Source organism: Diutina rugosa (assembly GCF_008704595.1).
Source record: "Diutina rugosa strain CBS 613 chromosome Unknown scaffold2_size729309, whole genome shotgun sequence".
NCBI lineage: Eukaryota > Fungi > Ascomycota > Pichiomycetes > Serinales > Debaryomycetaceae > Diutina > Diutina rugosa.
In genome coordinates this window covers 105537-121096 of record NW_022995199.1, presented here as the reverse complement: position 1 = coordinate 121096, position 15560 = coordinate 105537, and the positions used below count along the sequence as shown (strand labels likewise).

The window sequence follows — 15560 nt, the reverse complement described above, 5'->3', positions numbered from 1 at the left end:
AAGGACGCCCGCGCCTCTCTCTGGCTCACTAAGGTTCGACGCCGCGCTAGCAAATCGCCCACCACTCTCCCCTACCCCTCGAGACCCCATCCCCCCTAGCACGGCATGTCGCCCAACAACCAAGTGGTCGCGGACATCCGGGGCAAGATCGAGCGTGAACACAAGTTGATCCAGGGGTTTCAGGCGCTCAAGAAGAAGACGCAAAACCCGGAAGTGATCCAAAAGTGCAACAACCAGATCCGCGACACTCAGGCCAATATCGACTTTTTGCAGCAGACGTTGGACAAGTTACAGTTTCAGCAGCAGCAACAGGACCAGCCCCAGCAAAAGCTCAACTACACGCGGTTTGATTTGATCAAGTATGACTGTCCCTCGTTGGGGCACAAAATCCAGCATATGGTCCAGCAGCTCCAATTCAAGCTCCAGGTGGAAAATCAGTACCGTGAAGCCAACCAAAAGATTAGTCATTTGTATCTTTTGGACGGGGACAAACTGCTGCTGCTGGCAGCGGAGGGGGGGAAGATGGAGCTGGATCAACGGATCCAATTGCTCAACAAGCTGTTGAGATTCTACCAAAACATGCACATCGACGTCGAGGACATCACCAAGGACTTTGAGATCGCCACCACCCCGAAACATGCGCGCAGACCGTTGCTGGGGAAATTGACCGTCGCCATCACTTGTGTGCGCGATATTGACCATGTGGCGCTGCCGATGTTCAACAGGAAGCCGGAAACGATCGTCGTGGTGAAGTTGGATGACGTCGAACAGGCTCGTACCCGGGGGCTGCGTACTGACAAGTTCAATGAGGAATTGGTCATCGACGTCGACCGCGGTAACGAAATTGAGATTTCTGTGTTTGACAAAGTGGGGTCAAACAACGTGCCGGTAGCTGTCAACTGGGCGCTTTTGCTGGATATCACTGAAGAAATCCGTAAGAAGAAAGTGGCGGCGGAATGGCAACTGCTTGACGGTGAAAACCAACAGACACCTCAGCCTAATGTCAGCGTCCAGGCATGGCTTGCGCTTGAACCGGCGGGGCAAATTTTGGTGACATTGCTGTTTGAGAAGCGTTCCACTGGACGCCAATTCGGCGGCGGTATCGGTCGTCACGGGGCTATCAGAGAGAAGAAAGAAGAAGTGTTTGAACACCATGGCCATCAGTTTGTGCAAAAGCAGTTTTACAACATTATGTGCTGTGCTTTCTGTGGTGAGTTTTTACGGTACACTGGGTATCAATGCCAGGACTGTAAGTTCTTGTGCCACAAAAAGTGTTACACGAAGGTGGTCACTAAGTGCATTCTGAAGCTGCAGACCGATGTTGACGACGAAACCATGCTCAACCACCGCATTCCCCATCGTTTCGAACCGGTGGCGAACCGTGGTACCAAGTGGTGTTGCCACTGTGGTCACATCTTGCCGTGGGGTAAAAAGAACGTCCGTAAGTGTACTGAGTGTGGGGTTATGTGCCACACTTACTGTACCCACTTGGTTCCCAACTTGTGTGGTATGCTGATGGAAATGGCTAATAAGATTTTGGCCACCATCAACCAGACTAAGCCGCGTAAGGTCACTAAGCCTGTCGCTAAGCCGAAGGCTCGCTTACCTCCGCCCAAGACCCCGGACTCGCTCGTGTTCCCTGAAGGTCCTGGCCACCGGCACCAGCATAGCTTCGACGCTCTGGGTCCTGACGGGCGCGAGCAAATGCCGGGCCACCGTCCTCAACACAGCTTCGACAACTCGCCCAGTAAGCCGCTCATCGCGGTGTCTGACCACCTGGCTAAGAACAAGCTGTCGCCTCAATCACAACTTAATCAACCACCAGTGCAATCACCCTACCGAGGCCTGGTGCAACTGCCGCAAAGAAAATACCCCGAACTGTTGCCCACTGAAACCAACAACGAATATCAACAAGCGGTGGAGCGTGATGATTACCGCTACGATAATTACAAGCCTCGTGCTGCCGAGGCTAACGACCCTTATAAGTTGCCTGAAGTGAAGAGCAATAACCCCTTCTCCGATGACTTCGCTAACTTCGACTACCAAAACCCTCAACTGGAATTGCTGGCTGAAGAACAAGCGTACGTTGAACGCCAGCAAGAGTACGTCCAAATGCAAAAGAAGGAACTGACGCCGGCGACTCCCGCTAAGTCGGAAGACGTCGACATGAAACCGGCTCAACCAATTCTCAGCTACCCGGCCGCTGACGAAAGTGTTGCTAGTGGCAATGCCAGCGAGACGCGGACGACCACGGGTTCGAAGAAGAAGAAGCGGAGAAAGGTTGGCTTGGACGACTTCCAGTTCCTTGCGGTGTTGGGTAAAGGTAACTTCGGTAAGGTGATGTTGGCTGAGCTGCGTCACACGTCGAACTTGTGCGCCATCAAGGTGCTTAAGAAGGACTTTATCGTTGAGAACGACGAAGCCGAGCTGGTGAAGCTGGAAAAGCGGGTATTTTTGACTGCTAACAAGGAGAAGCACCCCTTCTTACTCAACTTGCATTGCTGCTTCCAAACCGAGAACCGCATTTACTTTGTGATGGAGTTCATTTCCGGGGGTGATTTGATGTGGCACATTCAAAAGCTGCGGTTCCTGGCGAAACGGGCCAAGTTCTACGCCTGCGAAGTGTTGCTTGGTCTCAAATACTTCCACGACAACGGTATCGTTTACCGTGATTTGAAGCTTGACAACATCTTGTTGACCACGCAAGGTCACATCAAGATTGGTGACTATGGGTTGTGTAAGGAGAACATGTGGCACAAGCTGACGACGGGCACTTTCTGTGGTACCCCTGAATTCATGGCGCCGGAAATTATTGCCGGTAAGCCTTATGACCGGCTGGTTGACTGGTGGGCGTTTGGGGTGTTGTTATTCCAGATGCTTTTGTGCCAGTCGCCGTTCAAGGGGGACGACGAAGACGAAATCTTCAATGCCATCGAGCACGACGTGGTGCGGTACCCGATCCTGATGCCCCGGCAGACGGTGTTGGTGTTGCAGGCCTTGTTGACCAAGGACCCCCGCCAACGTTTAGGGGCGCTGGAGCGCGACGCCCTCGAGATCATGGAGCACCCCTACTTCAGCGACGTCAACTTCGACGACGTGTTGCATTGCCGCATCCCGGCGCCGTACATCCCTGAGGTGCTGAGTGAGCACGACTACCTGAACTTTGACCAGGAGTTCACCAGTGAAACCCCCAGGTTGACCCCCGTGGAAACGGTGTTGACCCTGGACATGCAGGAACAGTTTAGAGGGTTCAGTCACATCGCCGATAATGCTACCATATAAGAGCTTTAATATAACAAGATTCCAGTTGATCGGAGAGGCAAACAGCAACCAAATGCTTTGACGTTTACGAGGATTAGATGGTTAATGCCACAGATGTATTTGATCTCTATAAAATATTCCGTCCCATGTAAATATGCGTTTGTGGTTTCGTGGCGTGGTGTAGTTTAATACTGTGGTGGCTGCCCCCCTCTCAGGTGATGACGCAGCACCCTTGGGCCTCGGGGGCTGCTTTCTTCGACACTGACCGCACGGCATTATCCGACGATCGCTGTCTGCTGGCAATTGCTGAGGTCGCAGATTGCGATCGGCGATTGAGTGAGGACTCGGGGCTACTAGTACCGAGGTCGCGATCGATTTGGAGAGTGCCCGCGGTGGAAGGCCTGTCGCTGGTAGGAGACACGGCTTTAGCCGACGGCCGCCGTTCACGAGTTTTACCTAAAATCTCAATCAACGGGGCAAACGCTTCGTTGACTCCCTCACCCGTCGCCGCCAGCACTTCGAAAAAGCTCATCCCGAGCCTCAGGGCAAGCTCCTGGCCCTCAGTATCGGACACTTGGCGGATGTCGTCAAGATCGGCTTTATTGCCCACAAGCACCATCGGCACTGCGGTGAGCTCGGCCTTGTTGCGCACCATGTTAAAATGCTGGACAATATCCTCGACGGGCTCGAACAGGTCACGGTCGGTGATAGAGTACACCACCATAAGACAGTGGCAATTGAGGAACTGTTGCTTTCGCAGCAGCGAGTAGCGATCCTGGAGAGCCAGGGCGTCGAAAATCAGGAACTCCTGGTAGCTATCGTCGTCAGCAATCACTTTGACGTACATGTCCTCCACCAGCGAGTCGATGTTATCGATAAACCGCTGGTGGACGTAGCGGAGCACCACCAGAGACTTGCCCAGGTGGTGCTCGCCTAGCATGAGAATGTCGAACCCGACCTTAAGTGCCAGGAGCGAATTGGCATTCATCGAACGGTTAGCGGATCGGAGAAAGTGGTGGGGATGTCGCGGAGTTGGCGGCAGCCGTTTTTCCTTTATAGTGTCGCGCCCTTTTCCAGTGCATGTCCAACGGTCGAAAAATATTGGGCTAATGTTTCCATGGGCATGTGCCGTCCTTGCAGGACAATAGCTTAAACCCCCGGGAGTCACCCCGTTTCTAGCGTGTGGCGTACGGAATACGACGCGTTGGGTGATCCACGAGGCTTAGGTCTTTTCCCTTGGCCCTGACGCTTGCTAGTGGGCCCACTACCACTGTCGCGGAACCAGATACCCCCATCAGCACCGATGGATGAGGTCATGGCGTGTTTTTTTTTTTTTTTTTTTCCCGCTACATGCATCGCATCGTTACGCGCGTGGGATCTCGACACTGGAAGGGCAGCAAAAGGAGAGCGAGAAAAAAAAAAGCAATACAAAAAGAACATGCTCGATTATCTAATGTATTATGAGTTACTTACCCGGAGTTATCCGGGTTACTCTAAATATTGCGAGTAGTCCTCAGCCAGAGCAAACGTCGGCAACAGCAGAAGCTTGATCCGCTTGCGTGGCTTCTCGTCTTCTTCATCGTCGTCGTCAGCGGCGGGGTGGTCGATCTCGGCGTCCAGAACTTCTTCCTCGGAGTCCTGGTCCATCATCGCCAGGTAGAACTGTTCGTCGTCTTCATCGGCGTCTTCGTCATCGTCAACGACGGCGCCAAGATCGTTAGCGGTGGCGGTGGCGTCGACGTCGGCGTCGTCGTCGTCGCTCAGCATATCGCCAAAGTCGAGGTCTTCGTCGTCGAACATGTCGTCGTCGTCGCCGTCCATTTCCACCTCAGGGCGCAGTCTCACCAACGCGTCCCATACTTCGGCTTCGTTGTCCTCTTCTTCGTCGTCGTCGTCGCCAGACTTCTTCTTCTTCTTCAGCGCCGCCCCCTTAAGTTTCAGCTGCTTAGTGGTGAAGTATTGGTGGTAGAACTGTTCGTCGGGACGCACCTGGTCGGCCCGCTTAGCCAACCAGTCCACAGTGTTGGCGGGAGCCTGGTCGGTGGACTTGGTGTTGAAGCCCCCGCCCAAAGGTTGCATGATCGACATCCCCTTGGGCCCCGTCTTTTCCTTGGCGTTCTTGTAGACAAACCGGTCCAAAAAGTGGGCTAAAGTGAACAACCCAAGGTCGGGCTTCGGCTGCTTGGTGCCCTTGATCAACGACTCGGCGTAGACGCCGACGGTGGGGTGGTAGTGCTTTAAGAACGCTTCGATCTCCCAGAGCAGACTGGAGGCGGCGTGGGCAAATTTAGGGTCACGCTTTCTCGGGTCGTACTCCTGGCCCTCGTCATCTTCAGCCAACTTAATGGTGTCTTCGGGTCTCAGCAGCTTATCGACAAGCATGTCGCCAATCGCCGGTTGTTGCTTAGCAAGCTCCATCACCACAAAGATCATCCCCGCCACCAGGCCGACGTTGAGCCAGTGGACACATACTTGGAGCATCCGCTTGACAAACGCTAATTGACGACCAACAACCTTATCGTTCTTCAACAGCTTGTATAATAAGTTGAGGTAGATCCCTTGTTTGGAGGTGGTGGCGACCCGCGGGTCCAATAACAGCTCGTACAACGTCTTGTAGTACCGGTCAGCATCGAGGTCTTGACGGGTGACCACGTGATGAATCAACAGCAACGCTTGTACCGAAGTGTTGAAGTTACTGGAGTGGGTCACTTTAAAGAGGATATCGAGATGTTTAGTGTAGACATCTTGAGGCAAGTTCGAGAACGGGAACGCCCGGTTGAGCCCAGTGAGCACCGCCAGGAACAATCTCTGGTTCTTCTCTTCGATGACCTCGGCTTCCGATTTGATTTGTTTCACCAGCTTACCCCCCTTCTTCCCCTTCTTACCGGTATTTCTCAAGTTCTTACGCTTGTTTTCCAGCTTACCGAGAATATTATCGACTTTTTCTTCCACTTCCTTAGCTTCCACAAGCACTTTTTCAAAGAGAGCAAAGTAAGTCTTGACCAACGTGTTGGCCAACTCAATTTGTTCACGGCCAAGCACGGTTTGGTTGAGGGTGGTCGACCCGTAGTATTGGGTGGAGTATTCAGCACCGGGCTTCATCACTTGGTCGACGACGGCGCCGACGACGATCGGCGCCATGTTGGGGTGGGCTTGCTCGAGCGTCAAGAGCAAGTGCAGCGTCTTCAGCGCCACCTTGCTGTCGCTGTCGCCGAGCTTGTTGACACCAAGACGCAACAAGTTGGCTTCCTGTTCGGGCTTGGCCAGCAAAAGCTCAAAGATGTGGCTCACCACCTGGGTGCGGACGTGGACGATGGGGTCGTGGAGCAAGTGCTCGAGCACCTGGATGAACTTGAAGTACACCAGCTTCAAGTGGTCCTCAAAGTACATGAGCCCGAGCTGGGCGTCGGTGAGGTCGTCGGCCAACGGCTGCTTGTTAAACGCCACTAACTTACGGTCGGGCAACACCCCACCAAGCATGAAATCCTTAAACGCGGCAATGGCCTGGAGCGCCGCCGTTCTCAGTTTCTTCTCACAGAAGTGAAGTAAAGTGTCGATGGCCTTGATGTTGTGGAAGGGCGCTTCCTGAGCCAAAAGGGCGAGAGCAGAGATTTTATCGTTCAAGGTACCGTCGACGAGAATCTGACTCAAGAACTTCTTTTGCGACGAGTTGGCGGTGAATTCTTCGTAGTAGAGCTTGTTTTCCGCGTCGACAAACGCCTTGGCTCGGTCGTAGAGCCGTTCCTTGGTATATTTGTCAGGGTTGGTGGCGGCACCGGCGGGGGCGGCAAGCTCCAGGTTGTACCAGTCGTTGCGGTTGGGCATCTGGAGCTTACTCAGCACCACCGATCTCACGTCTTCGATGAAATCAGCATTCTTTTTCTTGGCCGGTTGGGGAGGGGCTTTTTCGGACTCGGACTCCAGCCCCGTAGCAGATTTAGAGTCCGAGCCGTCTTTTTTTGTCGGCTTCGACGGTTGTTCCTCTTCTTCTTCCCCTTCTTCCTCTTCTTCTTCTTCTTCTTCTTCTTCTTCTTCGTCGTCGTCGTCGTCGTCACCCTCAACTAATTCAGGGACTTCATCGTCATCAAGGTCTTCGGGGATCTTACCGTCAAACCCGATATCCTGGTACATCAGAGCCAATTCCTTTTCGAGGTTGGCGTCCTTGCCTTCGTCGTCAAACTCTTGTTCCGAATCGTCGTCCTTGACGTCGGCGATTAGGTTCAAGTCGTCTTCGGTAGCCCCCATCGCGAGCGCTTCCTGGCGGAGCGCGTCTTGAAGAGCTTTCTTTTCATCGGACTTGTCCTTAAAGTCGTTGGTCTTGTGGGGCTTATCGTCTTTAGGCTTGGACTGCTTATTGTTGTTTTGCTTCCCCCGTGACTGAGGCTTTTTGTCGTTCTTCTTATCGCCGCGGTGGTGGTTGTCCTTGCCCCGAGTCTGGGTATCTTGCTTCCCCTTAGTGTCTTTCTTGTCCTTTTTGGCAGATTTTTCCTTCTTGGCCGGCTTGTCAGCGGCGGCAAGTTTGGATTTGACCTTATCCTTTAGCAGGGACAAGTCAAGAGGGGCCGACATGGTGGGGATGGGGGTTTAGCGATGGGATGCTCATCTCGATGGAAGGGTGCTGCACAGTGTGCAGGCCGAGCACCTAGCGAGACTTCAGTGAGTTCCGGGGGAGTCCTACCGAAAATTAACAGTAAAATGCGCCATTTTGTATGGTAACCAACCACCGGATATCGGTCGGTTTATCGTTTGGTGCCACACTAAACCCTGGTTTTAGTCTCCAAGAAGCGGGCCTAACGAAGCTAATCGAATTAGATACAAGGTAAACTTTGGTTTCCGGAACGCCATAACGCCTCATCAGTCGCCGGCAACCTCAAGTTAGGGCAACCGGATGCGGGAAAATATCGGGGAATGTGCTCAATTTCCATTTACGGGGGAGACACCCACTGAAGCATCCACAGACGCACATTCCGACCACCAGACCCTGGACGCCATTTTTAGCCTACTAGTCTCGTATAGTCCATCCAGAAGAACATGGAAGCAACGCATGGCTCGCAATTGACCACGGGTATGACTATTGGGGACACCCATATTCAGGATATTTGATGGAGATCAAAACACGAAATAATAGGTGTCAAATGATGGTGATGACATCATCACGGCAATTGCCGGACAGATCTTGGGGGAGACAATTGAAGGGTTTTGTCTGCTAATGAATGATCTAACTATAGAATATCTGGGGAAAGGGTCGAGACCAGGGGCGACGATCGGATCGGGGGGAGTGCTCGTCTAGGTCCCCGTCCGTCGCCGCCTCCTGTTAGCTCCGCCTCTAGGGCTATATTGAGGGCATTACATCTACATGTAGAGAGCATCACACATTCCGCACGGCGACGATTGTTTATGCCGTTGGCAAGCGTTTGGTGGGGGTTGAGTGCATGGGGGCCCTGCCCACGTTGATGCGGCCCGCCCTGAACCTTTTTTGGAATCTGATTGTTGCCCGGTTAGGCGGCCCCGGCCGTAGACGAAAAACCATCAAAAACATTAACTAAACAATAGACTCCATCGCCCCATTTCTTGACGGCGCTCGGCATATAGAGGAGTGGGAAATGCCGGCGTTGTCACCAGCCTCAGTTCCGATGGCCTAGACCACAATTCTATGAAATTTCACAATTGGTATACGAGAGCACCTTACCAGACAATTACCAGTAACTTAGTGGAATAAAAGTATCACGCCGTTCGAGTTTTATTTATGGCAATACACTTTAACATTCTTTTATAGCATCTCAATTCATTCTATAACTCATCATATCGTTTTGTTTCCTTTACCCGTTCTCGTGTCATTAGTGTGGGGTCATCACTGATCAAGCCGCACCCGCGACGCGTAAGGCTCCAAAGACCATGGACCAGCGACCGCGAGAGGAGCGCGATTACAAGGAGATCTACCCGGACTTGGACGAAACCGACGTCCTACCAGTGTTTGTCGACGACGGCGACGTGGAATGGCCGCCTCAGCAGCCCCGAGTGGCGACGAAAACCCCAAAGTTTCGCGCCCTTGATCTAGCTAAACCCGACGAGGTGCCGGCGCCTCTGTGGCAGCGGTTTGGCTACATCACCGATAATGAAGAAGATGATAGCGTCCCCACCGCCTACCACCGTCCGTATGAACACGACCCGCCACCGCCCCGCGTCGCCTACGACTGCGACGCCCAGGACGTCCTCTTTGTCGAGTGGTGCCGCAAGAAGAACATCCACATGAGTGCCGAGCTTTTGGAGGTGGCGATGACTCTGTTGGACCGCCAGTGGGACCAGTTGGACCAGGCGCTAGACCACCACCACCACCATCATCGATATTTGACCCTTGATCACGATTTGGACAAATACGGTAGCGACGATGGCATCGTCCCGGGGTCGGAGTACGACCAGCGGTGCGCGGTGTGTAACGACAGCGACTGTACTGACGATAACGCCATTGTCTTTTGCGATGGCTGTGATATTGCTGTCCACCAGGAGTGCTACGGTATTGCGTTTATTCCCGAAGGGCTGTGGCTATGTCGGCACTGTATGATCAATAGAGACAAACCCGCTAACTGTGTGTGTTGTCCACTGAGCACAGGGGCGTTCAAACAGCTAGATAGCTCGAAATGGGCCCATGTGGTGTGTGCTCTTTGGATCAACGAGCTCTATTTCGCCAACCCTACGTATATGGAGCCGATTGAGGGATTGAGCCAGGTGCCTAAGTCTCGATGGCGGTTGGTGTGCTATCTTTGCAAGAAACGAGTGGGGGCGTGTATCCAGTGCTATAACCGCCAGTGTGTCGCTGCTTATCATGTTACCTGTGCTAAGCGGGCAGGACTCTATATGGAGCTCAGTGAAGGGATCCAGGGGGCATTACGCAACAAGACGCTGTTGAAACTGTACTGCAACCGCCACTCTCCCCCCGGGTGGCTCGCCGACGTCTCCAAGTGCCGCAATTACTACCGAGATCTTGATATCTTAGTGAAGCAAAACGCTCAGCTTACGCGGCGGTACCAGGCGGCGACGAGACTTAATCAGTTTAAGTGGAAGACGATTCATAATACTCCCATTGCCCCCCACAAGTTTGCCCACGCCCTCGGCCGCGAGCTAGGCTACCGGCGGTGTCCGTTGAAATCCGCGTTCGCCCTCTGTAAGTGGTGGTGTTTGAAACGCGACGCCAGACGAGGGCGGCTCATTCGAGGCCCTGGCATCGATGGCGGGGCTGGTAGAGCCGACGGCGTCAGCGCCACTACCACCAAGGCGCTTGTGGCCAACCTCGACCACCTTATCGGCCTCGCCCTGACCTCGGTGAAAGCGCAACGGGTCCGCCGCGAGCTTGGCCAGCTTGAGTGGACCCAAGTCGCTCGTGCCTACGGGCCTCGCCACCAGTTGATCTCTAACGGCGCACGTGGCAGCCTCAGCGGGGCGCCGGCGCGAGACGAGTTCCCCTTTGTTGAGGTTGACGGCGTCGACGTCAAGTTGAAACCATACGATTATCGGCAGGTGCTTGCCGACGCGGAGCTACTGGAGGTGGAGGGGGGCGACGACTAGCTCCGACGATGCGCCGCGAGGGGCCCCTGACCTGCGGCGGGCGATCGAAGCCAGCGCTAGCCTGGGTGCCGTCGACAAACATTCCCCAGTCACGCGATTTGATTGGATCGCCCGTTCCTTGTCGGGCTAGCAATTGCATCGAAAAAGATTACGCGAAGAGAGGGGAGACGCAGGAGCACGCCCCTGATCACAGACGGGGACCTTATTGCGGCGTTTGTGGCCAGATACACCAAAACACCGATCCGGCACTCAGCGACGTGCTACCATGACAACCGGCCCGTCAATCAGGGTCAGACAGGAGGGGGTGTTTCAAGGTTGATGGTCGTCTCCCGATGATGGGGTGGGTTGAGGGGTAACGCTGCACCCACCGCCGACGGGGCTGAGGGGTGCGGGCATCACCGTCTAATTTACCCCCGCGAATGGTGGCCGGCTATTGGCTCGCGGGCGCTTTTTGGTTGTGAGCCCCAGCAGGTCTGGACCCCCATATAAGCGGCACGCACCTAAATCGACCTGTGAGGTACCACCTGGCAATCTGCACCGGGTACACGAAAATAAACATCAGCCCCCAAACGCAAGGCCGCGCTGCGAAAAAATTAGCCGGGACCCGACCTTTTCTAAGCCTGTATAAATTCCGCCGGCCCTCCCCACCGACCGGGCTCCACCACTCCCTTCACTCCACACCAAACCTCCGCAGAAAAAAACCGTTCACCTTTCCTTGGACTCCCGGCCAATATATACTTGATTATAGTCACTCCTTTATTATCCCACCCATAATAAAGTGTATATTGCCCTTCCCCTGCCCAGGTTTACATTTCAGTGTTTGTTTGGTTGATCCCGTGAAACATCAAGAGAGGACCCTTTTGCCCCGCATTCAGTGCTCAATATCGCCGTCAATTTGCAACTTAGCGTGAATTGTTTGACTAAAGTCGCTCCTTTATTTCCAACTAGTCAGACGTATTAACGCAGAGAAGAACAATGATGGCCCACACCCCCAACGCTACCCCGTTACGGGACTCGTACAACCCCCACTTGGGCCCCCAGCTGAAGAAGTTGCCCATGATCGTCGACATCGCCATCGACCCCAATGGCAAGCAGATGTACCAGGTCCACGAGCTGCTGAAGCTTGTCCGCAAGGAGATGCCCCGCCTGACCCACTTTGTCCCCCAAGCGATGGAGTTTGGCGGCGACTTGGGCGCTCCCTTTGGTGCTGACGACGAAAAGACCCCGGTGAGACCGGCGTTTTGCACGATGTCGCCGTCGCTGGTGCCGCAAAAGCGTACTTTCGAAGACGATGTCTACGCCAACCCACAAGCGCCGATGTTCACTTACCAGTTTGACGCCCCCGGTAGCTACTCGCAGTTGGCGCCGGCGGCCCCCATGGTCAGTGACTACGCTACCAGTGTCCCTCCCGACTACCTGGTGGCGACGGTGCCTCGCTCGCAAGACAACGACATCTGGTCGCCCGACGTCGAGGCGGCGTTCGAGGAAGTGTTGCACCTCATCCCCAAGAACGGGCTCAACAAGATCAAGATCTCCGGCCGTCTGTGCGGGCGCAACGAGCTCATCCTGGACTACATCTTGCTGAAGACGGGCAAGTTCCGCACCCGCAAGCAGGTGCTGTCCCACATCCAGGTGATCAAGAACTTGGGCCAGAAGAAGGACATCATCAAGTTGATCAACGAAGGGCCCCTGTTCGACACCGAGGAAGAACTGCAAGAGAACTTTAAGCGGTTCGAGGAGATCTTCCTGAAGATCAACTTGCTGAAGCTGTTGGGCTTTGCCGACGACAACGCCGCCGGCGCCAAGCGCAAGGCGGCCCCGGCCACCTTGTCGCAACTGCTGGCCAAGCGCCAACGCAAGGCATCGGCGGGGCTGCGCTTTAACAAGGTGAGCATGCACAACTTCAGCATGCTGATTGGCGATGCCTATGGCCTCAACTCGGTGTGCCTCACGGCACTGGAACCAGTGCACCCTCTCCAAGAGGTGCCGTCGCTTAAGCTTGGCGACAACGTCAACGTCCAGGCGCGGTTCCCGGGGCTCGCCGACTTCCAAGGCTCCAACATCCACGTGTTGCACAACATGGTCAAAGTGATGTTCCCGTCGCAGTTGCCCTACAACTACGACATCGAACAAGGGTTCAAGTCGCTGTTCACGTTGCACGACAAGTTGACCCCCGTGACCCCCGTGCAACTGCCGACGCGGTCGCTGCCGCCGGCGCTGGACGGGTACTCGTTGTTCACCGCCGTCTACCTGTACGGCAACGAGGTGATCAAGTTCAACGAGGAGGGGATCCACCTCAACGAGGAAACTCCCTTCTTGACCAAGTTCTGGAAGTTCTTTGTCGGCAAGTTCATGGGCAAGGACGAGGTCAAGGTCCAGTTGGCGTGGAAGGGGATGACGATCAAGCAGATCGTCTACGAAAAAGACCCTTACGTCGAGGTCCACGAGGTCCACAACGTCCCCAAGTCGAAGATCAAGATGGTGTTGTTGTGGGAGTTTGCCACCGTCGCCGACCCCAAGGACGCCGTCACCACCACCAACAAGTTGATCTTGCCCCCCCGCGACGTCACCGTGATGGCGACGCCGGCGCAAGCGCCGCAAATGAACGTCCAACGCAAGTTCCAGACGTTGCAACAGCAGCACTTTGCCATGCCGTCGATGGTGGCGCCGCCGCCCCAGCCGCAGGCGATGTACTCGCTGCCTCAATACTCGCTGCCCCAATACGCGCCGCCGCCGCCGCCGCCGCTGCTCCACCACTCGGCCAATGTCGACTTGATGATGATGCCCGTCCCCGTCGACCAGAACGAGTTTGGTGGGTTGTTGTACCCCGAAGGGTTCCAAGAGTATTAGCTAGTGTTTTAAGGACTTTATAATTATTGTGTTTACTGAATCGATGGGTTAATCGTGATTTTGAATTGTAGACCACTAAAAGAATCAATATGAGACAAGGTTAAGAGGCTGGCGATCCCCCTGGACCGTTGGTGCAAGCAGCCAAAGCCGGTACCTACCGCAAGCGCCTAGCGATTTGTGGGGGAAAAGGCCTTTGTTGCTATTATTTCGCTACCCGGGTTCGCGCGGCAGGTACCGATGGCGTCCCATTGACGACGCGTTCGCTTTGGGAAAAAAACAATACACTGAAGGGGGACAAAATCACCACCCGCGACGTCATCATCCCCTTGCGCTGAATGACACCCCCCTGGCACCAACAAAGGGGGCTTGTTGCTTATACCTCGTTGGTTAACCGAGGTTTGATGCTATTGTCTGGTGTGGCCGATTAAAGTTCACGAGAAAGCGGCTACTCCCACTGAGGTGGCCGCTGCGCCTTCCCCAACTTCATCCTCGGTCCCCATCGGCTGGGGTCTACCCACATGATTTGACCAAAATGGGGTTTTGGCGTCAGCGGTCAAAGCTTATTTGAAGGCGGCATTAGGCTACGGTGTCGACAGCCTTAAAATAGATGATCTCACCCTCAGCGTTTGTGGCGACAATACCCCTGGGGAAAGAGCCATCATGCTACTTGCGTACGATCCATAAGAAAGGGCCTGTTGGTGCAGTGGGCTACGGATACACGCTATGGCGATTGAGTTGGTTTAGTTGAAAAGAACTATTGCCATCGTGGGCACCACGCGAATCGTCTAAGACACCGTTGATGGAAACGTGTTGGTGTCATAACCGGGGTGTATTTTCCAGCGCCGTCCTCTATCACTTGACAATAAGGTTGCCACCTACATAGGCGGGTTGGCGATGGCGCCGATGGCTGTGGCTGCCTTTGTTTACGAGGAGTATTTTCCCTCAGATGGTCAAATTTCAGGTTGGTTCGGGGGCAGCCGCGAGCTTTGTTTTGTTTTTCTCTGAATGCGCTCGAGACAACGCGACACCACAACTAGGTGCAGGCCCTAATGACTGAGGCTAACCATCAATCACATCACCAACCGTCACCCCGTTGAAGCCCCCCCTACCCCCTTCAACTTGCTCATGTCTTCACGTTGTCCTCATTCTAAATTTGGACCCGCATGTAATGACCCAACGCAGCTCCGCATGTGAGCGCGTCGACCTGAGCTGAAATTGGCTGTTGTTTTGCTTATAGCCCCCAGCACGACCGCCCCGAATGCACTGCTCGCAGGCAACCCTCGTCGAGGTCACAACCGGGGTGTCGCGACGAACGATTATCGGGTGGGGCACGACTCCTCCGTATCATGTTGTGCCACAAAGCAGTGTACCAGAGAGGGGATCACAGCTAGGCTTGGATCACGTGATCCACTTAAATGCTGCGAGAATCAATGCGAAAGCCCCGGGTGGCAGCAAACCCCACACCCTCATATGGCCCCCCCTGCTGTGTAGTTACCGTCGCCTTCTTGCTCCCCAGTCCACAAAACCGCCGCCTCTTCCTAAGTGCCGTCGTATACCCTAGCAAGTGTGGTCCTTACGCTGACAGCGCAAGCCCATCAGCAGCACCGTTTCATGCTCAATGTGCCTCTACAGGGTGTTTATGGCAAGATTGACGTCTGCCGCCAGTAGAGTCCGACAGAATTTCACCCACCTCCGACATTGAGGACCCCCCCGAGAAGTGCGACACCGTGTACATTGTTTGCCCCACTCATGCTAGCAATCCACCTGAAATTTGCTCAAAATCTCGAGTCGAGGAAAAGGGAAATTGTGTCTAGACTAACGTATTGCGATTACGCAATCATGATTGTCTAAATCCCGCTAAGCGGAGAAGGTTGACCCAACGGCAA

At 54.3% G+C, this 15560-nt stretch overlaps 5 protein-coding genes across 5 annotated transcripts; 3 read left to right on the top strand and 2 right to left on the bottom strand. All coding sequences in view use genetic code 12, as the record gives it.

Annotated features, from left to right (window-relative positions):
- Window positions 1–105: 105 nt before the first annotated feature.
- PKC1 (protein kinase C) lies at window positions 106–3282 on the top strand (the record flags this gene model as incomplete). Its single annotated transcript, XM_034157707.1, has 1 exon — window positions 106–3282. One exon carries the CDS (start codon window positions 106–108, stop codon window positions 3280–3282), a length of 3177 nt encoding a protein of 1058 aa, XP_034010199.1.
- Window positions 3283–3472: 190 nt separating this feature from the next.
- RAS2 (Ras2p) lies at window positions 3473–4249 on the bottom strand (the record flags this gene model as incomplete). Its single annotated transcript, XM_034157706.1, has 1 exon — window positions 3473–4249. One exon carries the CDS (start codon window positions 4247–4249, stop codon window positions 3473–3475), a length of 777 nt encoding a protein of 258 aa, XP_034010198.1.
- Window positions 4250–4749: 500 nt separating this feature from the next.
- On the bottom strand, window positions 4750–7830 carry MAK21 (RNA-binding ribosome biosynthesis protein; the record flags this gene model as incomplete). Its single annotated transcript, XM_034157705.1, has 1 exon — window positions 4750–7830. The coding sequence occupies one exon, from the start codon at window positions 7828–7830 to the stop codon at window positions 4750–4752; it is 3081 nt and encodes a 1026-aa protein (XP_034010197.1).
- A 1326-nt stretch (window positions 7831–9156) lies between these two features.
- Window positions 9157–10824, top strand: DIURU_004792 (uncharacterized protein; the record flags this gene model as incomplete). The annotated part of the gene is made up of 1 exon (XM_034157704.1): window positions 9157–10824. The coding sequence occupies one exon, from the start codon at window positions 9157–9159 to the stop codon at window positions 10822–10824; it is 1668 nt and encodes a 555-aa protein (XP_034010196.1).
- A 975-nt stretch (window positions 10825–11799) lies between these two features.
- TEC1 (transcription factor TEC1) lies at window positions 11800–13674 on the top strand (the record flags this gene model as incomplete). Its single annotated transcript, XM_034157703.1, has 1 exon — window positions 11800–13674. The coding sequence occupies one exon, from the start codon at window positions 11800–11802 to the stop codon at window positions 13672–13674; it is 1875 nt and encodes a 624-aa protein (XP_034010195.1).
- Between the last annotated feature and the right edge of the window lie 1886 nt (window positions 13675–15560).